The sequence below is a fragment of the Rhipicephalus microplus genome, chromosome 5 (genome assembly GCF_043290135.1).
Source record: "Rhipicephalus microplus isolate Deutch F79 chromosome 5, USDA_Rmic, whole genome shotgun sequence".
NCBI classification, from domain to species: domain Eukaryota; kingdom Metazoa; phylum Arthropoda; class Arachnida; order Ixodida; family Ixodidae; genus Rhipicephalus; species Rhipicephalus microplus.
This window is the reverse complement of record NC_134704.1, coordinates 137,919,477-137,944,049: the sequence shown is the minus strand read 5'-3', so window position 1 is coordinate 137,944,049 and position 24,573 is coordinate 137,919,477. Positions and strand designations below refer to the sequence as shown.

The 24,573-nt window shown below is 42.8% G+C and overlaps 1 protein-coding gene across 1 annotated transcript in view; it reads left to right on the top strand.

Annotated features, from left to right (window-relative positions):
• The first annotated feature begins 739 nt into the window (after positions 1-739).
• LOC142761731 (glutamate receptor ionotropic, kainate 3-like) overlaps positions 740-24,573 on the top strand; it is a 156,286-nt gene continuing 132,452 nt past the window's right edge. The window contains exon 1 of the mRNA XM_075895954.1: positions 740-2,223. Coding sequence (XP_075752069.1) covers positions 2,076-2,223 — 148 coding nt within the window. The 5' untranslated portion in view covers positions 740-2,075. The remainder of the gene's footprint in view (positions 2,224-24,573) is intronic.

The following is a 24,573-nucleotide window of genomic DNA, read 5'->3' as shown; positions in this document are numbered from 1 at the left end:
CACGGATCTGCTCGCAACATCGATGACTCGTATCTTGCATAAGTAATGGCGCTAAACCCTACATATAAAAGCACTCAGTCACGTAGTTCTTCTTTATGCAAACCTATGCTTCGGTTGTTAATGCCCGCGGTAAATAGCAGCCTACAGTAGTGATCATTCTGCAGAAGATGTCAAAAAGTTATTTCTAACATGTTTTTAAGCCCGGTTATATTGTTGTAGATTGAAGATAATTTGATTTAAAACGATACTTGAAAAGGTACCAGCTTATTTGCAACCCTTTTCCTGAACAAACGCTAAAATATCCTGAAATCATAAAAAAATAAACATAAAACTTTGCCGAGGAAAGAACAACTTAATCAGCTACACGAAAGTTTTCACGATCCGAGACAGCTTCATTATTTTCAGGGTAGTTCACATCGAGACGTTATGCAGAAGCCCCCATTCCACTGGCTGTGCAGTTGTGCGTGAGCACACGCGAAAGCACTCAGAGATGGCGCTACGGGAATCTCTACAACGACCGCTCCCTCGCCTTTGCGCGTCGTACAGGCGCGTGTGCTCCCTTTCTCCCACCCACCCTCATCTCCCTCTCACCTCCAGCGAGCGCCTTCTCTAGAAGCCACGCCTACGAATCAGCGCTGTGGGTGGCTTGACTCGGTTCCTTTTCCTTCCCCTTCGCAAGCGCGCTAGTGGGGAACAAGGGATGCGTGGCGCTGTATTGCCGCTGCGGCCCACGGCTCAGTAGCCGGAGGTCTGCGCTCACGCTTGGTGGCTTCTGCTGTACACTGCTCGCGTTGGAGGAAAGATTTTGTTGAGCCAAGTGACAATCGCCCGTTTTTGTCCTCTGCAATTACGAAACGTCCCTGCGTCGACTCAACTCGTCCAGCCAGTGTCTACAGAGTAGTGATTTCGCATCGCAGGTGTCAAACCATCAGTGTCCGTAGCTCACCGTAATCTCTTCGGACAAACACCAGATGGTGATGTGTACAATATCCCTGATGAGATGTCCCACGAGACAGAGCTTTCCACCACGTCAAATGCATCTTCGACGTGCCATTTGATCTTTACTTTCTCGAGGCCATCGATTTGTGAGAGTTTCAGTTAGCGCACGCTCGTGAACACTTTAAGCTACATGGTTACTGCGACCGATGTCTAGTTATTGAATTTGTGAATGTGTGCATTGGCGTGTTTTTTACAAGTTGTATATAAGTGCTTCCCTGCTGCATCAACCGAGACGTGGTAAGAACACGGCGCTTGAGAAAGTTATTTTGTTGTTACTGGCACCTTATTAATGCAACATTTTAAACGCTGCCAAGATGTTCTGGGTTTAATCAATGTTAATATGGATTCAATCTAGTAAAATTTTAGGAGCTGATAGCTTTATTTTTTTCACGAAACACTTTGCTTTGGTTGGGTTAAAAGACTTGTAAATTTAAAAAAAATCTAACATTTCGAAAACACTTTTTGGGCTGGTAGCTATGAGCTTGCTTTAAAAAAATGCGCTGTTTAGTAGCAACAGTTTCGAAATTATCAATTTAATACTTTAGATATCGCTTTTTATTTTCCTAACGAAGCATCAGTGATGTTTCGTGTATGCTTCTAATTTTTAATAGACCGGCTCAATAAATTTCCGCGACCATGTTGTGCTGACTTTGAATGGCGTGAGAAAGGTAGAAAAACATTTAAACGTCCCAGATACTCAGATGACCCTTCGAGCTCACACGATTGACTTGGAAGGTAAAGAAAATAACCTTTTTAATCTCATGTGTGGCACTTGGAACCATGAAATTTAACAGAAAACTGTTTTTGCCGAAGTGGATGTTCAAAATGCTGAAATTCGCATAGATGTGTTTCTATCCACATATTGATGAGTGGTTGCGTACAGAGTAAAAAAAGAGCAGTGTAGTACAAGCAGCTTGAAAGTTTTCTCATAAGTATACTTGAAAAAAAGAAGACTCCAGCTCACTTGGAAAGAAAATTGATAATGCCTGCGCTGCCTGTGAACTCAATGAAGAGAAGCAGTCGCCCTCAACGTTTAAGTGCACAGTAATCTTCTGGCGGAGTCTTCATCCGAGAACATGGCCTGGGAACTGTGGTTCACCGTGTGTAGAGCAAGCTGGACATTCGCTCGAGGGACCCTTTTGGTGCTGTGTATATCGATGGCTACAGCGCCACTACTTTGGCAGTGTGACACAGTAGCGGCATTACCGGACGTCATACGCATAGGTAAGTTCACACATAAAACAACTCTTCACTGGTTCTATTGTCGCTTCACTTCTAAGACACCTCTCAGCGATTAAGCCTCGTGAAGCCATCGTTGTCAAATATTCTAAAGAAAAAACATATTGTGAATACTGACTTTGAGCGATTACTTCCCTCATGTGCGCTAAGCTGTTCTCTGTGTGAAACTGCTCAGGTATGGAATGTAGGCTGCAATATACTAGGACCCTGATCGTAGACTCTGCATGCATTTCTCATCACTATAACTTTCCCTCCCTCTTCCCTCTACACAGTGCACGGAAGCCTTCCAGGCTCAGCCCTGGTTGATCTTCCCGCCCTTCTCCTTTTTCTTTCTCTCTAGCTGAGAACAAAGCTGGCCATCTGCTTGGAATTGTATATTACTTGATCATATCTTTTCACCTTTCGTCGTCTCTTGCGGCTCATTCGACATCCTGTATTATGAAAACGAGTCTCGGGCGTGAAGAATTTTCTCGTCTGTCACAGCCTCAATCAATGCTCGAGAGTAAAACATGTGAATTAGCGTTTTGGAATTGTCCGACGTTCTCATCTACATGCTTGTATAGGAATGCAAGTTTCCGATCACATTACTATTGTGCTGCACATGAAGAGAATTTGAGTTCTCCTTTTTTACTATGTGCGTCAGTAATTGATCTCTAACACGTGTTTAATTTTACTGAGCTCAGTGGCTGAAAAATAGAGGAAGACAATTCACATCCAAGGTGGATGTCCCTGTTCATTCCACGCAGTTCTTTTCAGTTGTAATATTTTCCCACGTACTTGCTGCTTGGGGGGCACCTTTGCTCGAGTGCTATGATTGAATAAGTTTTTCGCTGATATTGACTAGTACATGTTAAAGTATAGTTGTTGGTAAAGAAACGTAAGTGCGACGAAAAAGGACCGAAGCGAAATCTGTGTTTTTTGTTCATGCAATAAGGTGAAAAGTCGCAAAAACACGCCAGGAACATACAAAGGTGGGTCAACTTATTCCTATGATTACTGCATAAAGCAGAATATCATCAGTATCTAAAGTTTTATGAGCAATTCTAACTAAAGCAATAGCAGACGAAAGCAGCGTCCTAAAACGAGCTGATAATTAGAGAAACGCTGACAGGTTCATTCTAATTGCCAGTTGGACTGCATCGCGACAAATGGAGTCATTATGCGATGGATTAGCTGTACTTCAGAGGATATAAAGTCATAGGCTAAAAAAGTGCATATTCTGCGGCGTTCCAGAGGTGAATGTGCTAACGCAGTGGTTGTGCCAAAGCAAAAAAAAAACATCGTGATAATACCAAATAAATAATCACATTACGAATCGCTTGATAGTGCTACATTACTGAAAAAATCTTTTAGTCGTCAAACCGTTTCGATACTCCCGCTCACACTTGCAACTTGGCTATATTACACATAAAGCACACTAATTATATCTTTTCACCTCGCTTTTATTTGGCTAACAGTGCCTCCTTGAAGAGTCGAGGGTATGCACACGTAATTAGGCTACGTCGAGGTGCCATGGACTCTTGCGTATATTTAGCGTGTATAGTTATGAACGGCAACGAGATCTATAAAACAGAAGCTTTAAAGCTACTCAAGGTGTGGCACTGGGAAATTTAGATTACCACTTACGGAACCATCTTGTGCACGGCCATCTTCGTTTTCTCGTAACTTCTTCGTAGTTAACGTTAATTCTCAGTCCCTCCCCTCAATGGAATATATCAAATTATATGGTCAAAATGGGCAAAGTGAGGTACTAGCCTAGTTGATTTCGCATGATTGATATATGGCGCCTAAAGGAACACGTGTATTCAACCTAGCCTTTTTTTTTATCAATAACTGTAGCACCGTATTTTAATCAGTCAAAATGAGCAGGTCAAACTGGCGTGCTCAATTCGTATTTACTGGCCTTTGAACAACAAAATAAATTAAAGAAACTGGTGTACGAGTGATGACAGGTAATCAAGACGCACAGTCACCCGCGAGCCTCATCGTTCGAAGAGAGCGATATCTGCGTTAATACACGCGTTCAATCTCTTCTTGGAAGCGCTGCTTTGCAAGGTGCACGCAGGAAAAAGCGCCAGATTTTGACTAGGCTGACCTCGGCAGCCATTAACATAAGTACTTTTCTTTGTTTCTCTACTTCTTCGGTAGGCACTGGTATTTCTCTGCATTTTTATGGGTAAAAGTTTATCATCGCGCACAGCGTTCCCGTGGGAAAAATTACGTGGCTGGTGTCGGTGTCTTCGCAACCCATCAAAAAGGGACAAATATCTGCTCGTCTTGATTACTGGATCCGTTCGTTAAGCTATATACTCCGACGTCAGTACAAGAGCTTACGCATTTACTTCGTGACATTATATTACTAGCTCCATACCACCATAAGTTTGCTTGATTTGGTGCCTGGTGGGAATGCGCAAATGTTTTTGAATTCGGGCATGTTGGAGGGGCAAAACGCCACAAAAAGCAACAAAATGCCATTGAAAGTTTCCTACTTAGTTAACCGATAACGCATAATGAAGAAATATTATAATTTTGTTCTGGAAGAATGGGGCATACAAAAGAGGACGTTATATAGAGCTTCTTGTGTGGAAAACTACACGAAAAAGTGCTGACTGCTGTGGAGGACAGGACTCACTCCATTCGCGCTACTTAATCGAGGCTGTTCCTTTCCAAGCATACTTTGGAAAGACGCGTGCGAAATTTAATAGATCTTCAGGTCAAGCCGTTTACAAACACCTTTCTTAATGGAGTTTTAATTAGTCATTTTTTTTCATACCGGAAAAATGACGAGCTAGGGAAAATTTAAAATTCATCACCTCACAATGCCTGGCAGACAATTTTGAATGTTATAAAATGCCCGTGCAGTTCTGCATCCAAAATGGCAAAAAGAGGCGAATAGACTGCATCAGAACATATCTAGGTTCATATTATTAAATAAGCCAATGGAGTGCAAGCGTCCAACAAAACAAAGCATTAGCACAAAGAAGGACTGGAAGTGCTTGATCTGCTAGAAATTTTGGAGCAACGTACCACCGGTTTCTGGCCAAATTCATTGCGTAGATGGCAAATAGGGGGGCCATACAAACTGCATGGGCGCCCTTGGAGTAAATTTAAGCTGCTTATACTGCAATATACTGCAAAATCTGAAGGAATGACGTTTTTTTCACATTATCTACTTCTCCACTCCCCACTGCGTCTCGTTTTGCCCTGCAGGTTGGAAAAAAATAACAATATGATGCATTTTTTATGCGATAGCGTTGAAGAGCTCATTTCGCAAAAATTCTGGCATCGGCGTTGGTGTTGGCGTCACTGATTGTTAGCGAAAAATTATTCTCTCATGCGTGGCCGGAAAATTGACAACGATGCAAATAAAAAAATAATTAAAAATCCTGGAGCAGAGTTCGGTATTAACCAGAATTGTTTGGGTCCAAATGGGAGTCAAACCTGCAGATCCTTCGCGTGGCATGCGAACGTTCTACCTTGCGGCCTTGCTTGCGAAAAAAGTGAAAACAACTTTCTCTTCTTGGAAATGCAGTGAAAGTAGCTTTCTCGCTTCATAAACACATGCGTCCTGTATACATGCTTCAGAATGCAACACGAAATATTGCGGTAGCAATGCGTGGCACAAGTGCGCATTGCCTAAGGGCGCCATAATATGCGATGGTGATAATGGCTCCGTGGTTGAAAGCTGGTACCTCACTACAAAGGCGCACACGCTACTGCGCCTAATCCCTTAAGACAACGTAGTGGGTGCATAAGAAAACCGAAAGGTTTTCATGCACTAAGTGTTTGAAATACACACTAGGAACAGGCAGTCGGTATTGCGTTCCACTCCTAAAAGGCAAGCTTTAGGGACCCCTAATTTTTTTTATTTACAGTGAAAGCTGTTATGAGATCACAACTCGGGTCACGCGCAGCGCCGTAGTTTACCGCTGCCTCCACCGGTGTCCGTAACTAATATCCTGCGAAATAAGAAAAAAATCACAACATATCCAAGGAGTTAATGATGATTGGGGCGAAGCGTTCGTCAGCCCGTCCGTGCTTCCCTCCGTCCGTTCGTTATTGCTTCTGTCCATCCGCGCGACCATCCGTGCGTCCATACATGCGTCCGTCCATCCATCTGTCTGTCTGTCTGTTCGTGCGTCCACCTCTCCGTACGTCCGTGCGACTATCTACCCGCTTGTCTGTCCGTCCGTGCGGCCATCTAGTGAACACTCCAAGTACCGTCATCTCCCATCTTGCATCCCCTGTGGCACATACGCACTCTAGAGCAAGTACGTGCCACCGGTGACTACGCACTACTACATACCTACAAGGAATGAACATACCCACGCTTTATAAGCTTTGCCCCTAAAAGACCTTGTACCAAGGACACAGCGGGGCTCGAACCCGGGTACGCTGTATTACAACCCTGTATTTTACCACAGAGCCACGACGGTGCTTGGTACTTGTTCGTAAACTTGCCTTAGGCAGGCTTGATGTAGGGAAAGGAATCGCGTTACTCTAAATATTGTAAACTGTTTTAGAACACCAAAAGAACAACACAATGCGATTAGCGTAACAAATTGGCACTCCAATGATCCAACCCATCACAAATCCTGTTATTGTTCCCCTATTAACTGTGGCGCGTACCCACTTCAGCCATAATTCCTCATCGTCGTCAGCCACTGCATGAACAATTGGCGCAAAATTCCTAGCAAGTGTTTATTGAATACCACTCTCCTCAGAAGAATGACGAAGAATAGCATAGCGAATGCCAGCCTTCTACCCAGGCATTATTATCATAATGCCACAGTGGTTACTTAGAAATTGTGCTTGCAGCAGTTACCCAATGACTTTTGAGAAAAGGCTGTGTAAAACCGCTCTTCAAGCCTTTGCTGTGATTGTGGTGCGCCATTCGGGAAGGCCTGGTGTTTTTTTAAACATGCCTTTGAACAGTAGCGATATGATTATAGCTATGCAGTGCATAATTTCTAGCCAAAGAAACGTTTCTGCATTGAAATTTATAGGTAAAGAGGGAAAGAAAAATATAATCACTATTCTGAAGTATTTGTCGCATTTTAATTGTTTCGCGTGCTCGCGTAAAGTAGAATTCGCGGCGGAATCGTCTCACTAATTAGGTTTCTTTAGTCATATTGGCTCAAGGCAATAACGCCTTCATACAATTTAAGAGTAAAGAGCTAAGGACCATCTCCTCAAAAGAAACCCTGATTGGATGCGAATCAGAAGCGGGGCGCACGGCGTTGACCCGGTGGTAACGGGCGTCGACACTGGTGCGGGGAGAATGGTTTGAAGCGAAACTCGGTTTAGCGTATACTTCAGTAAATATTTAATTCAAACGCAAAGAAATAGAAGACGGGACGCGTTGAACATGCTTGAACTCGGCTTTCTTGGCTCGGGTCTTACCGGTGTTACCCGTGCGCCGTCAGTGTTTTCGAATGCGATCGGTGTTCTTAACTCGCACCTCGTTGGTGTCGCTGGTCTTCCACTGCTGACGCTATTGTTCAGCGTCCCTGGCTCGCGCCTCGTCAGGATTGGCGTCGCCATTGGCGAACGCGAACCCTCGCAACGCCGGCGACAGCCGGGAAAGATACGCGGCCACTAGCGAGGAGCGTATCACGAACGCGTCCCGCCCGTCGGCGGCTCGTGCGGCCAGCAGCTGCGTGCCGTTCACATTGTCGGCGCAGTGAGATTCACGAGGTACGCACAGCGCACACGCACTGCCAGCACGCGGTCTCTTCTCGCCAACAGATGCAGAGAGGTGGCGTGGGTGAGATGATGCTCGCGAGAGGAGTGGGTCCGAGCATTGCGGGTGCTGGAGAGGGTGAAACGAGGGAAATGGCACACAGCGAGCGGCACAGGATAGGGAGGGAATGATGTCAATGTGCACGCACTGCGAGTAAAAGCCCCAACACCTGGGGACAGGGGAGCGCGGTGCGGACGGAGGGACAGCGTTACACAGGTTAGTCAAAGAACTGCTTCGCATCTAATAATAAGGTAAGTACGTAAGCAGTAAACTTGTTATGGACACTTGATTGCAATATTTTGTATGGGCGGCCTAAAGGCGATCTGCTGGACAACATATAAGGTCAATATCAGGAATCGCACAACACGAGAAAGTTTTGATTCCGAAAATATATACTGCCTTGTCCTGGGCGACAGCCACCCCGGAATAATCTAAACACGAGACCAAGGATCAAAGGGGCGCGACTTTAGCCGTTCAGACCTCGACCGCGACAACCTGTCAGCGGCTGCTAAGCGCGAACTATGACTGTGTCGTCGTTCATCATTATCTTCTTCTATAGTCGGTGCGCCCATAGCCGCCGCTCCCGATTGCGAGCCTTCTAATACAGCAATTGCAGGGTGGTCATTATTGAAGATAGAAAGAGGCCGCAGTATTGACACGTACTGAAACAGAGAAGAGCAACACAAGCCTTTTCTCTCCTCCAGTCTGTGCTAAGTACTGCCCCCTATATTTATCTTCAATAATGAACCACTACCAACTTGCCCAAATGGCTATTTTGCTACAGGGTGGTCACCCTAGGGGGCGACCAACTACAGCAACATGGCACTCTGTACTGACAGAGTGCAGCATTTTATTTATACACTTCTCTGTCTTAAATACTCATGCAACATGATGACCTGCACTATCAACGTAGTAAAGACTGGACATATTTCAACACCTACAAATACCCCTTAGGTGCGCGCGCCTTGACGACGAGGGCAGTTGGAAGAATGCAAACGCAACATGTTGAATTGAAACCGAAACAAAGTAGTGTCATACCTCAAAGATTTTCAACTGTCTTTTTTTAAATTCGTTATGAAAAAAATTGCCAAATCTCACGTACAGTGGGAATTGATAATATGTGAAGCATGATTGAGAAATATTGATGTGTCACTTTAAAACCAGTACAACGTTACGAGGTGGATGGAAATGATGCCGTACGTGACTTCCGTGTCATGATTATCATGTTTGGATGTGTCGTTTACCGTCGTCATCTATTCACGTCACGTGATACCAAATTTAGTATATGTGGAGCTAGCGAAACAGACATGAGCATGCTATAAGCGTGATATGTTGTCACGTTCTTATAGGACACGCATGTCAGAATTATCGTGTTTGCACCAGTCTTATATTTTGTCATTCATTGACGTTACGTAACACCAAATTTGGTAAATGTGGAGCTAGCAAAATGGCCGCGAGCGGATAATAAAGGGCCCAATATACTACAACTTAGCGTTGACGCGCGCACACGCTGGGCACTGTGACGCTACATTAGCAAAACGCGAGCATTCAATAGTATGACGCCAGGCGCGACCAGTGCCCGTCGGCATGGCCCGACGGCAACCGGCGCAAAATGCGACATGCTGCATATCGCGCTGATGTCATGGAATAACATTACTCTATGCCGATGCGTTACACAGACAACACTGCGTCTCTCTCTTTTCGTGGCCCCGCCGCGGTGGTGTAGTGGCTAAGGTACTCGGCTACTGACTCGAAGGTCGCGGGATCGAATCCCAGTTGCGGCGGCTGCATTTCTGATGGAGGCAAAAATGTTGTAGGACTGTGTGCTGAGATTGGGTTCACGTTGAAAAAGCTCGGGTGGTCGAAATTTCCGGAGCCTTCCACTATGGCGCCTCTCAGAATCATATGGTGGTTTCGGGACGTTAAACCCCACATATCAATTAATTTTTTTGTTACGGAGAAACGCCGGACGTGCTGAAACGCGCATGCGTCAAAGCAACGCGGCGCGGCGCGCCAGTGAGTATATGGCAGCACCGGCGCCTGGCGTGGCAACGCCGGCGTGACGCCACGAAATGAACGCCGGCGAGCACGTGCACCGCGTCATGTCGAAATGTATTGGCGCTTTGATTGTGGCATGTAGTCATGTTCTCACATGACACGCATCTCATGATTATTATCTTTGCACCAGTCACATACCTTGCTCATCCATTGGCGTCAAGTAATACCAAATTTGGCATATGTCAAGCTAGGGAAACGGCCGCGAGCGCATCATGTGTGGCAGGTAGTCATGTTGTTACATGACATGTATGTCGTCATTATCACGTTTTGGTGTGTCATTTACCTGTGTTGTCCGTTCGCGTTGCGTATTACTAAGTTTAGTACATGCGAAGCTAGCGAAACGGCCACGAGCGCATCATCAGCGTAGTATGTAGTCATGTTGTTACATAAAACATATCTAAAGTTTGTCATGTTCGCACCAGTATCATACCTTCATTCACATCCCATAATACCTAATTTCATACAAGTTAACCTGGCGAAACGGCCATCAGCGCATCATGAGCGTGGCATCTTGTCATGTTGTTACCTGACACGCATCTGTTGATTATCATGTTTGCACCAGTCACAGACCTTCGTCATCTATTCACGTACCGTAATATCACATTTGGTATATGTGATGCTAGCGAAATGCCGCGAGCATACCGTGAGCGTGGCGAGTAGTCGTGTTGTTACAGGACACGTATGTCATGATTTTCATGTTAGGTTTTCTCGATTGCGTTCACCATGTAATCATGTCATACCATACTAGTTTTTCAACATGACATGTGAACGAAACCCCCGCAAGAGCTGCAGGACCATGATATGTAATTTATGACATTCGTGGCATACATGTCATCATTTGCATGTTAGGACTAACCAAATATGTTCTTCATAAAGTTATGTTATGTCATTTCAAGTTTGATATCGATAGCATTAACGCAACGGCCAGGAGAACTTAAAGTAGTAGGCGGCTAAATAGATCGATACGCTCAAAGTCGCTGAAGTTCGATAAGAAATGCCTTGCACTTGAAATTGGTGGTTACCTGGGGTGACCGCCAACGAACACAAGGAGATCATTTGATGATGCGTGAATTAGTCTCCGCACACCTTTCAGAGCAAACTCTTTGATACAGCGCAAGAAAACATGCGAGAAAATTTGGTGTTAACGTCTACGGATATAAACTTGGTGGCGTAAAAAGCAACAAAGGATAGTTCGTTTGATAATACAAAAAAATAGTGAGCAAACTGTCTAACTTTCTACGTGACAGTTTAGACAGTGTAGAAACAGCAAGCATTTTTTTCCAGTTCGTGACATCAAAAAGCTTGAATAAGTTGGTTACACCAGATGGAAAGTGCTTATAAAAACACGCCCGCGTATGCTTTCGTCTTCAAAGTGGTTGACTTATTCACAACTTTTCTATTCACCGAACGAAAGAAAATTGCCTCCATGCAAGGAGCGGTGACAGGAAGACAAAGAATTTTGTCGAAGTTCTGAAGGAACGGAGAGATCATATTTTTTCGATGCAAAAATAATTCTAGGAACGCAAGCTTAAGGAAACAAAACATGCAATATATTTCACTAAAAGAGAAAGTCAAACTGCATGCCTTCGATGGTCACGGTAAGGAAATACGTGAGGTGTATGAGTGATATTTCTAAAACCTCAACATACTTCATCCGCAATCTGAAATGAGGAAAGAAGCCAGCAGTTGTAAAAAAAGAAAAAAACTAAGAGGATAGGGTAAAAATAGTGCCTCATCTTCCTCAAAAATGCGAACTAAAATGTGCTTTTCGCATTTACTCCAACTATCCCCACCGGTAAACGCCACGGCCTTCCCATTCTGCCGCGAAGTATTATGGGCATCAGAGCCAGCAATGAAACCATATTTAAGCCGTTGTTTTATCTCTTAGCACTGACAAGCTGAATGCCATTTCACATTCGTGTTTTTTTTAGCCGCTTTCACGGTGCTGTCACGCGCTATAACGCCCTTCTGGTGCCGTTTCCTCACTTTGAAAATGCGTCCCAGGAGATCTGAGCAGGCTTATGCAACATTAGAAAGAATTATCGCTTGTTTAAAACTTCAACATACATGTAAGTGGAACTTTTCATTGCTGCACGACTTTGTTTGCTGTTCCTTGCATAGTGCAATGTGGCATGTTCCGGATTCAATAAACACTAAAAAAGAAGGTGTCATGTTTTGCGCTTCTTATGTTGCAGGACTCGTTTTCGTTTATACCAGTGCTTCGAAAGGGCGCTGCAGTATCTTACTTGTGTTGTCTGTTTGCTTCCTTCGTTTGTCTTCGTCAATGACTTGTGTTGCGTTTATTTACTTCAGTACGTTTTACAAAAAGTAATCAAAAATAAAAAATGTCAAGCGAACGTATTGAGAACGTGGGGTAGAAATTTTCAGGCATCATAGCGTAACGCGGCCGAAGTTGCTCGCTATAAAAGTGCCAAGAAATCATTTAGTAATATTTGAATGTATTATCAAAGGATGGAAAACGCTAACTGATTCACCAAAGTGTGATGATACCTCATTCAATCTACGATAATTTGTAATCAATATTATGCGGCGCATGGCCACGAAGAGGGTGTGTTAGGGAGGTTCCTACCTCATCAAAATTTAATTTTGCTTGCGCACGTATACACCCACGCCTACAAATTTATGCGTGAACACACGTAAAGTACCGATAAACAGCCGTGCCCTCAACCAAGAATATAATAATAGTAACTCTGCCTACGCCCATGAATGATAGCGAAATTCAAATCAACTTTCAAGTTCTAAATGGTGGCCTGGGAGCTAAACAGCGAATTAAAAAAACTGTTTTTGCTTTTTCACGAAGCACCTAAAAAATTCCCAATCGGATTGAGCTATATATGCGTAAAATAGTGTTCATGCCATCCAAAAGCATTCTTTGGAAATTGAGCATATGCTCTTGATCCAAGATCAAGAGCATATGCTCTCCAATATGATCCAAGTCTGCTGCTGCTGATCGTGTGCAGGATTTTCCGCCTGTTGACGTGATTTCGATCAACCATCTGTACTGTTCACGGCATGGTACAGTGGCGGCGCTGGCAGCGAGGATGCCCAAGGATATAAGAGCGGCAATGTGGAACCATCACTTCAGTGGGTCCGGTGGCGGCATGGCGAACTGCCGTTTCAAGCACGTCTGTTTCATCTTGCAGGTAACATACAATTACAAATGCTGCAGAAGTGATAACCGCTGTTTGCTGCTGCTACCGGACCCTCTGAACTTTACTGCCGTTGTGACACATCTGGTGCATTGCTTAAGAGTATCATTACTGTTACTTTGTGGCGACATAGAGACCAATCCCGGTCCCAAAGTTGATGAAATGTTGTCGCAACTACTGTCTGGACAAGCCCGTATCAGCCAGGAATTAGCTAGCCTATCTGAAACAGTTGCATCGTTTGAAAATCGTCTAATGAATGTTGAGGCAATGGCGGCGTCTGTGTCAAACATCATACCACGTGTAAGTGAACTGGAGCAGACCGTTGGTACGCTTCAAAAACTAGTTGGTAAGCTTGACCGTCAGAACGATGAGCTAGAAAACAGACTCCGTAAAAACAACCTGATAATTCATGGTTTGCATGAGACACCATCCGAGACGACTAACCATTTGCTTGAGTCTGTATTGGATCTGCTATCAGTTAAACTCGGTGTAAATTGTGACGACATAGAGCGTTGCCACAGGCTTGGAGCAGTAAGAAGAGATAAACCTCGGCCGGTAATCATTAAACTGATGGACTTCAGGTCAAAGATTGCCATCATGAGCAACGCCCGAAAACTTAAAGGAACTAAAGTTTATATAAATGAGGACTACTCTGCTCGGGTTCGACTGGCACGTAAAATGCTGTGGCAGAGTTCGCAAAATATGCGCAAGAATGCTAGGAAAGTGAAGCTTAAACACGACACCCTCACAATTGACGGTGTTCGTTACACGTGGGACACTGATAAAAAAGCCATTATCAAGGTTTCTACGCACTCGCTTTCAGCGGGGTCCGACTCTGCGAAATCGGCTTCTGCGCAAGCGCTTGGTATAAACTCAGCTTCATCCGCTTCTGTTTTCGCGAAGGCTGATTGACGTTGTGATCGGAATATAATTGTCCTCAACTTAAATGCGAGGAGTATACTAAACAAAATTGAAGCTCTGAACTGTTTAGTGGAATGCCACAGCCCATCAATTGTCTGCCTTACTGAGACCTGGCTAAATGATACTGTTATTGACAGCGAAATTTCGCCTGCTGGTTATGCGCTTCTTCGGAAAGACAGGCGTGCCGGACGTGGAGGCGGTGTGGCAGTTTTAATTAAATCTAATCTTGAATTTTCTTTATTACCTGACCTTCCGGGTACAGAAACCATTTGGTGCAAAATATACATTAAAGGTATCGTAATAGTTATTGGTGTCCTCTACCGTCCTCCTAACTCCGATGATATTGTCCCTGCTATTAATGATTACCTTGTCAGTAACAAGTTGTACGATTGTAGGTTACTTTTGGCTGGAGATTTCAATCTCCCGCACGTTAACTGGAACTTACTTATCCCAACAGGCCGTGACAGGACACTTTGCGCTTCCCTGATCGATCTGGCGGTTTCTTTTGGGTTAACTCAAGTTGTAGATACCGAAACACGCAAGGACGCAATATTGGACCTTGTATTTGTAAACCAGCAACTCTTACCGCACGGTGTAAAATGCGAAGTCATCGATGGGTTATCTGACCATAAAGCTGTCGAAGTTGCCTTGAACTTAGTGTGTCCACCTCAAAGACCTGAGATAAAAACTGTTTTGAACTTTTCTAACGCTGATGATACTTCTGTATTGGACACTTTAGCTTCATCTTATGATGAATTTGTATATTGCAGTGAATTTTGCAATGTAGATACGCTGCTCCTTAAGTTTTGTGACATTGTGCGTGAATGCCAATCAAAGTACGTGCCTCAAAAGTATATTAAACGGAACCCAAGACACCCATGGTATAATAGAGAAATCATTCAACTCACTCGTCGCGTAAAGCGTTTACGTAAGAATCGTCATTCCAGGTGTAACGACAATGTTTCTTCATTTAATACATTGAAAAGTAAATTAGGCACTAAAATGAAAGAGGCTAAAAACTACTACTTCAGCAATACTTTGGCTAGATTTATGAAAAAAAATCCATCCAGGTTCTGGAGATCGATTAGTCCTGTATCGTCTATACCTTCATCATTTATTGTTAATGACCAATCCTGCTCAAATCCCGAAGCTATAGCAAATGCCTTTAATGATTATTTCAAATCTGTTTTTTCCACTGATAACGGCATCAAGCCTTCGTTTTCTGCATGCAGCAATCTGTCTGCTCTTCCTGATCTTGAAGTAAGCTCCTCTGGAGTACATAACCTTATATTAAATCTTGATGTAACGAAAAGCTCTGGCCCAGACGGTATTCACAATGTCTTTCTAAAAAGATATTCAGAGTGGTGTGCTAATTATCTTACTGTAATATTTAAAAAATCATTAATCTCTGCAACAGTTCCCCAGCTGTGGAAATTAGCAAACGTCGTGCCTGTATTTAAGTCTGGAAACAAGCAATTAATACCAAATTACAGGCCAATATCTTTACTTTCTACCAGCTCTAAACTTTTGGAGCATATCATTCATAAATATATTGTAGAATACCTAAATGCACACAATATACTTTCCCGATCACAGCACGGTTTTCGTGCTTGCTATTCTACTGTTACACAGTTGCTTGAATTTACGCACGACGTCGCTTCTTCTCTTAACGACCGAGGACAGATTGACGCCATATTTATTGATTATTCAAAGGCCTTTGACTTGGTTTGCCATGCTAAACTTTTAGTTAAACTTCGCACATTTTTTGGTGACAATAAGCTAGTTGACTGGATAGCAGATTACTTGCGGTCACGCACACAATTTGTTACGTTTAACCATGTGAAATCGTCTGAAGTACAAATCACTTCAGGGGTGCCCCAAGGTTCGGTGCTTGGGCCGCTCTTGTTTATTATCTACATAAATGACGTAGCAGAAATTATCGGTGACACACAAATTAAACTAAGAATGTATGCAGATGACTGCGTTATCTATAACACCATCTCTAGTGTTGAAGATCAGGAAGCCCTGAACAGTGTTTTTTCATTGTTTTGTAATTGGAGTGAAAACTGGCAAATGTCAATTAATTTCAAAAAAACTGTAGCCATGACCTTTTCAAATAAGAAACAGCCTCTTAGTTTTGCATACACTAATAATGGTGTCAGTCTAGCTCGTGTCACGGAGTTTAAATACCTAGGTGTAACTCTGACAACAAACTTAAAATGGCGCACGCACGTCGAAACAATCTGCAACAAGGCTCTTCGAAAACTTTGGTATCTCCGACGCACTTTAAACAACTCGACAAAAGAATGCAAATTGACAGCGTACAAGACCTTGGTCAGGCCCATACTTGAATATGCGTCGGTTGTTTGGTCGCCTCACCATAAACATGACATAGCTATGTTAGAATCTGTTCAGAAGAAAGCAATAAGGTTTATTTTTCGTCGCTATGACCAGCGGTTCTCGCCTACTTCGCATGCGCATGTCTTATCACTGCAGTCTCTAGAACATCGGCGCACTTGCGATCGTATCATCCTCCTGCATAAGACTGTTCACACAGGCTTGGGTGTTCTAGCGCCCATTTCTTTTGTTGCAGCTTCTGCGCGCCGTACCCGACGATTTGATCCCTTAAACATTACGCCCTTTAGAGCTAGTCTCGACTGCTTTAAGTTTTCCTTTTTTCCGTGGACCGTGGATCTATGGAATGAGCTTGATGGGTCTCTGCGCAGACTCGATGCTCTGCAATTCGAAAAAGAGTTGCGTAGTCATGTATTCTGATAATTTGTTTTACTGTTTGAACATTTGTATTCCACTCCTGCAATGTCTCAAAAACTGAGACAGCAGTATTTGTAAATAAAATAATAAAAAAAATAAAAAGATCTCAAATCTGACTATCTGACACCTCGTACTCAAAAGTGCTTGCGCTGGAAAGCTCTTCCACCACAGCCTGCGAACAGTGCGCTCCATGGAAAACTGTAAAAGTTTACGACGCGTTTTGCAAGCTGCCAGCATTGCGGCGTAATTGCGGCGTATTCGGCGTAATTGCGGCGTATTGAGCATTGCGGCGTATTCACATTGTGTTTTGAAACAGAAAGGGCTTTATTGCCCTGAAAGGAATTGGGAAATAGTTACAACAAAGCAGAGTTTTTTCTTTCAATCAACCGTATAGAACCTGACATGGGAGTAGAAGGGTTAACTAAAGTTGGCTTGCGCGAATGTGAATGTCAAAGCCAGTATACAATAACTTTGCTTTATATGACGTGTCAGTTTATACGCACCATGTCGAAGAAGGCTTAGTAACTCCAAGTAAAACTACGTGAGCAGATAGAGTGGACTTTGCGTGCTTTACGAAAAGTGCAATAAACATGGGAAGTGAATGAGCACGGATTTCGTCAACAAGCCTACCATCAAATGTATGGCCGTTTCTCAACCAAAGACATCCGCCTTAACAGAAATTATAACAGCTGGCACAATGTAGATTGACGTTCCTAAGCTGTATTCCCATGTTGCCCTAATAATGACCAATAACACTGCATAACAGATATTAACAAGGAAGCCACATACACTGCTGATAATATTTATTGCCAAACAGCTTGGTCTAAGACAAACTACTTTCTGCGCCAAATTTTTTAGACAACGAATGAACCAGACAAGAGCGGGCGCTCTTTCGTCTGTTATCTAGCAAATTTCACGCAAGAAATATTTCATAATGGAATACCTACTAGCTCGAGCCCACACCTTGTTGATCTAAGGTGAATTAGACGATTGAGACAGGAATGCAAGACTACATGAACTACATGACAATCACTAATACTACCAAACTTACGGCGTTGCTGTGAAATTTCAAATCAACGAGGGTAATGTATTCAGAACAGGCGAATGCCCATCTAGCAGGCTTTTTTCGTGTATTGCGTTTTATTTACTGTTTACCGCACGCCTAGGGAACTAACAAAAGGATTGTCTGGCAGCCATTTCTTACACGTGTCATGGCTCATATTTCTTGAACATCTTCTGCTCATTGACTACCCTCAGAATAACACAGTGAAGCATGGTAAAATATTCGTTCTCTGTTACACAGCCAGAGACAGCTAGGAGAAAGAAGGAACCATTACGTCTCTGAAGAGAGGTTTCCCATTAGGAGGAGCCGTCCAGCGCGAATCACGAGCGGACGACAGGAAGTAGACATAGACTGCGCATTGCCACCAGTTGCACAATTGAATTCCTCCAGCGCGCCACCATTTCGTTCTCTCCTCGAGAGGCCCGAGGACGAAATGAAACCCCCAACTTGTGGAGCAAGCGGAAAAAAACAAAACAATCTTTTCAGGAAACGAATAAGACATAATACGCTACCTACAGTTACGCATTGTATTGGCCTCTCAGAAGCCACAGTATTGTTTTCATTTTTTTCTCTGTTTTAGACGCTACCACTGCGTAAAGAATGTGTGCGGTTCTCTATAGGGCGAACCTATTTTGCGGGAAAAGCGGACACAGCACTTCCTCCAGGCACTCGAAAAAGAAAACGTTAATGGGCTTGCGAACTTATCAACCAATAATTTGGTGTTCTTTATCTCAGGCAGTTCTTCTGACGTTGCCATCTAGGCAGAAATTATACTTTGCTGCAAGAAAAGCACTTTTTTTTATTGAGCGACAATCCCCACTCGGCGAACTTTGCTGTGTAATTTTGTCAATTTTTGTTTTTTACATGAATGTCATCTCCTTCTTAACTATGGGAGGCTCCATTCTTCTATTAACATTTTGTATCACTTTCTGAATGCACAGCGCTGGGGCCGTTCTCGTCACGTTTGGGATGTTCAATCCATTACAGTTTCTGTTGACACAATTTCCATTTTTCCTTCTTTTTTGATTAGTACTCATAAACGCAATATATGTGCGAGTAATAACAAAAAGAAGGAAAAAAATTGCTTATTTAGCTTGACTTAATACCTTAAAATTGACTTACAAGGGCTTTTTTACGCATTTGAAATGTCTAAAAAATATGAGGCGAATCTTTTGAGGCACAAAATTTACTTTCCTTGAAGCAGAAAGCACTGGAAGTGACATAAAAATAAATGTACATGGGTATTCCTAATTGCGAGATTTATCCCTGTTTTGCAGCTGGCCTATCGACAAAAGCCACGTGAAAGCCATAAATAAACTATCTATACAGTGTCTTCCTGCTGCATTACGTCAATCGCAATTTTTCTTCTAATGTTTAGGTTATGTGAAAAGGAAATAAAATATTGAGATTAAGAGGGCACTAATTGACTCAATTCACCCTTTCGAAAAAAGATATTGCAGATAACAACATGGCAATAAAAATACATTCTTACAAATGTGCTCATTATTTGCAGTCTTCGAATTGAGTAGTAAGTACTGCTGATATGACGTAAATACAAAGAAAGAAAAGTAAGCTGGCCACTTGTATTCTTCCTACTGTAAATCAAGCTACAATTGTCGCGGTGCTGCAACCTTCAACTATCTAGACTACTGAACAATTTTTATGTTTACGATAGCGTTTGCACAAGCAACAGTGCGTATACGCACTATCTTGCACAACAAGCACGAAGTATGATAGACACGTTTTCTGGAAGCAGGAAAGTTGCGAAACCACTATAGTGTCTCGCGAAAAAAAACTGTTGGTTCAAAAAGTCGTGAAATAAGTTAAAATAACATATTCTGCTAGTTTTATTTCTCCAGTTTTCGGAACTTACTCCACCACGTTAAAGTATGTTTACAGGAGACGCTCTAAAAAGGGAAAATCTCCTACCTCCCGAAGTAAGCTAATGAATGCCTATGATATGGAATGCAAGTATTACCGTATTACCTTGAAATGAAACCATTGTGTGTAATAACTTGCAGCCTCAATGCTATCGGGGATTTCTCCTTCGCTTTTAACTACCAAGGCAGCAATGCTGGTTTTATCATCCTCTGGATTTGTACTCGCAGATGCAACAAAAGCAGTGTTGCCAGAACGGCAAGACGATGAAATATTGCGAAATGTACGCTCTTCCAGTCAGAACTCAATACGCAAATTTTTCGAGACGCAGAAACAGTAGGGGCGTCTGCAACAAAACAAAATAGTATAGAAGCATTTCTGATGCCTATAAGGTTGAAGCAGCCAGGCAGTTTCAAATATAAATCTGCATATCATTTTTTTCAATAGACAGGCAATGCCTTCACTGCTTTTGATATGCGGAATCAGAAAATTCGCAAACTCACCTTGAAAAATGAGCACTTTGTGTTCCACCCCCCTGACTGTCTAGACATTTGCGCAACCAATTTCTTTGCACGTCTACCATTTTGTCTGATTCAATCGATTTCGATGTTAACAACAGAAACAGACGCGACAACATAATTCAAAATAGATCCAAAATATTTCATTTGGCTTTACTTGAACTCTATGATGAAATTTGCATTTTACGAGGTAGGCGGTAAGCAATGATTGCTTCATGATACACAAAAGGAAGAGTATTACTACCGTGGAGTATTCCTATATCCTCCGCATGAAGCATCGAGATCCCCGATTTCATTATGACATCCACGTCAAAGGAGCAGCGAGAAAGGAGCACCAGGGACCAAGAATAATGGATGGAATACAAAAGGTACCGCCGTACTATATAAAGCAGCCTATAAGTGAGCAGCCGCGAACATACAGATAGATGGGCTGTGAGCTCTTCCCCGGTCTCGATGAGAGTCGGCACGCGAGCCAACTACTAATCAACAAGGCGGATATCTCTCCAGATAGTCCTTCTAAACATATACATACATAAGGGTACGGAAAGGGGCTCCGTCTTGTCGGCAGTGCTATATTGCCGGTCTACCAATTTATCTAGCACGCCGCCAACGCTAAGTCCGCCGAGTGGGAGGCTGACTGAGCGTTAATCGATGCCGAAGCAGGCGTACCGCTTCCTTCGAAAACAGAGTTCGACTGTACTTCACGCTTTAGAATAACAGCCTTCGATGACAAATATGCCGGCGTTACGAGCATATAGACGGCAAAAGATGGGCTGCGCCGTTCTTGCGTAAGGGCGTGACAACCAACAAAGCAGGAGTCGTTACCGAATGTGCATGATCAAGCCCTGAATATGTCTCCTTCCTGCGACGCATAAGCGATTCCCCCTTCGTCATTGTTAAGGCAATTTCGGTCATTCTACATTTATATGACTAATGTTTTCTGACCCGAATACATGATTCATACGTTTTGATGACACCGGGTGCAGTGTAGGTAACTACCTGATCATCTCTCTATGGATGGGCTCAAAGAAAAGCGTATAAGTTGCCTCTTTTTCTTCTTATCAGACGGGACAATTTATCGTTCATAGGTTCTGTTCTGATGTTCTTATTATGTTTTTTTTATTATGTATTTGTTAGGATACTTCAACGCAGAAATTTCTCTGTCTGTCTTTCTGCCTGTCTGTCTGTCTGCCTGCCTGTCTGTCCATGCGTCCATCCGTCCGTCCGTCCGTCCATCAAAACAATGCAGAAACCCGGCTAAAGTTTAAGCACTTCTTTAATGCCCTGCCATTTTGATCTGGTGGCTGCGTTCATACTTGTGACTATTGTGGATCAAGCAGCAAATATTACGCATATCTCAGGAGAAACGTCAGTACTTTTGTATTTGGTTGCTTGTTTTAATATAGAAAATCCATAAATACGTATTTCTAAAGGCGTTAGCGTTTCTCGCGTGGCGCTGAGAATGCGAAGCTGTGCACAAAAAAGTGGGTGTTTCGTACGCTTCGCTAAAACTTGACGCTGCTGCCACCAACCAGTGGCTCTGTGTTTTTTACATTTTTTTATTTCCCGACATCACTGCGAAATGGCGACCATATCTCACACAAGGCGTACACGAAGTAGACTAGCATCTTTCGACGACATTTGCAGCGAAGCAGGCACACACCTTACCAATTATGTTACTGTGTCTTTCTCTTGAATACAAACCGCTGTCAAGATGACACAACATGTAGCTTATTCTATGGTTCACATAGCATTAGGACTTTTTATTGCTGGCAGACAGATGCAATGAAGGAATGAAAGAAAAGCAAGAAGCAATGCTGAATCGATCCCACTGAAGTGGAAGATATATTGTGATTTCTCATACAAACTTCTCCCTGGGTTGCCGCTGTCCTGCACTGACGTCCTTTAAACTGAACGCTACATACATGCTTATGTTTTTGTCTTAATTTCAATGCTACCCCTTTCAAGACGTATGCATTGCGAATTCCACGCTTGAAACCCCGTTGTGATCTAGACAGGAAATGAAGCTAGGTTTGTGAAAGCTTAATTATATTATCTGAGGTAAACATCTTAAATCCACAATATAATTATGAGAAACGCCATATAAGACGCCTTTGGAAATTTCAGCCTCCTGCGGTTTTTCAACGTGCACCTAAATAAGTACACGGTTTCCAGTTATTTTCGCCTCCATCGAAAATGCAGCTGCCGAAGATTGATTCCACGACATGGCGGTTAGTAGTCGAGTGCAATAACTAGACCTCTGTGGCGGGGTGTTTGTGAAAGCGTCTGAGATATAATTCTGGTTTTCGGAGCCCAGCAAGTCACTGTCCCGAGGATTAGGAATAATTGGGCAAGTTGGCAATAGCTCATAGGTAATAGGAAGAAAACAGTGCGAAATCAATAACAACTAAGAAAATTCCGCTCCCTGTGTTTTTAGAGCTCTTTTATTTCGTACTGTTACGCTTGTATTTGCTATGGCCCTCGATAAACAAACTGCGTTTCATGACTTTGGGTCATCTTTTGTCTAGGAGCTCTGTCGTATAGAGTTGCTTTGATTAATTACTACGTTATCTCCACTAATGTCTATCCATATCATCAGTTTTTCAGACCAGGATTGCATACTTATAATCACCGTTCAAGAGCCAGCACATGGCGGGTTTGTATGCCCTAAATTATGGTGTAAATTTCACTCTCATTAGTATTCGTTTATTTGTTTTTTGCTAGAGGCAGCCATACGTTATACCTCCAGAAATAACATGCTTTTTCAGTCAGTGCTGCCAAAGAAGCCAAAATCTTATAGTCTCGAAAGTTCCTTCTCCTAGCTCGTTATTTCTTTATTGGGTTTCAAATATAATCATTCGCTCATGCAAGTAAAGTACAAGACAGGTGTGTGCTATGAATAAAGTGGTCTTACGCGCGAGAGCGAAATGACTTTACCTATGGTTTTCTCTTTTTGAGGCTGAAATGTAAGAAGCTTACCGGGACTGCAGGTTGCGCAAGCTGAATATGACGACGTTTTAATAAAGCACTTAAGAAGGAAGCAACAGGAAATAAAGCAAAAGCAGGGGTGTTAACTCGTCTAGAAGTACTGGTTAAGGACTGGACCCCGCACAAAGAAGATAGGAAAGCATTTATGGTATATTATTAGAGGGATTGTGATGGCTAAAAGCACGATGAGCGAAAAGGCAGGAGTGGGACCATAATACCGTACTCTGTTACCGTACCGTACTTCCGTAATTTACTGAAAGACCATTACTGGATCTCGCACAAAGTTTGAAAACAGCAAGTATAGCCATGCCACACACTGATCGGCACAAGAGAATATTTATCGGAGGATTCGCTTGTGCAGATACGTTTGTACACTGACTGTGCGTATCACGTTGAGAACACTTAATTTATTTTTATCCCAGTATAATTTTGCAGACATTTTATGGGCAATATTTATGAGTAATATATTTTGTGAATGATAAGGCTAAGTATTTATAGGTGTTATGAGGTATTTAATCAATAGAACAGCCGTTAACATATCACTGCTTGCATCTTGCTATTGTATGTGACCATGCGCGTTTGAACGGTAGAAGACGAAGAAGCGGGCTCATTTGTCTAGTGTTTTATAATGCTTTATTGAGCCCAATTTTAACAGAAGAAGAAGCTACTGTCTACGTTTATGCTGATGACATCGTATTCTTTGCTGCTGACTGTGATATTTACTCACTACAACTTAAAAACAAAGATATATTAATATGTTAGAAATTTGGTTACAGTCGAGTTCATTATCGTTAAATGTCAACAAAAGTGCGCTCTTGGTGTTCCCGGTGGCAGGCTCAATTTCAATTTCAATTATATATAAACAGGAACCCATCCAGCAAGTAGACTCTATAATTTATTTGGGAACCATGTATAATGAAAAACGTAACGGGAGTCTACACATAGAGTATATACCTATCAAAGCACAACGGGCCTTAGGCTTACTGCACAAGCTACATAACCGTAAAGACGGGTTACGAAGGTACACCTTGATAATGTTGTACAAGATGTACATGCACCCAATCATGGAATTTGCATGCATACTACTCTCGGGTAACCCTCCTTATAGAACAAAACCTCTAGTTGTCTTGCAGTGAGAAGAACTGCGAATGTGCCTGGCACTCCCTAGGTTTGTGGCTATCAATGTATTGTACCAGGTAGTGCACCTGCCTACACTAATATGTC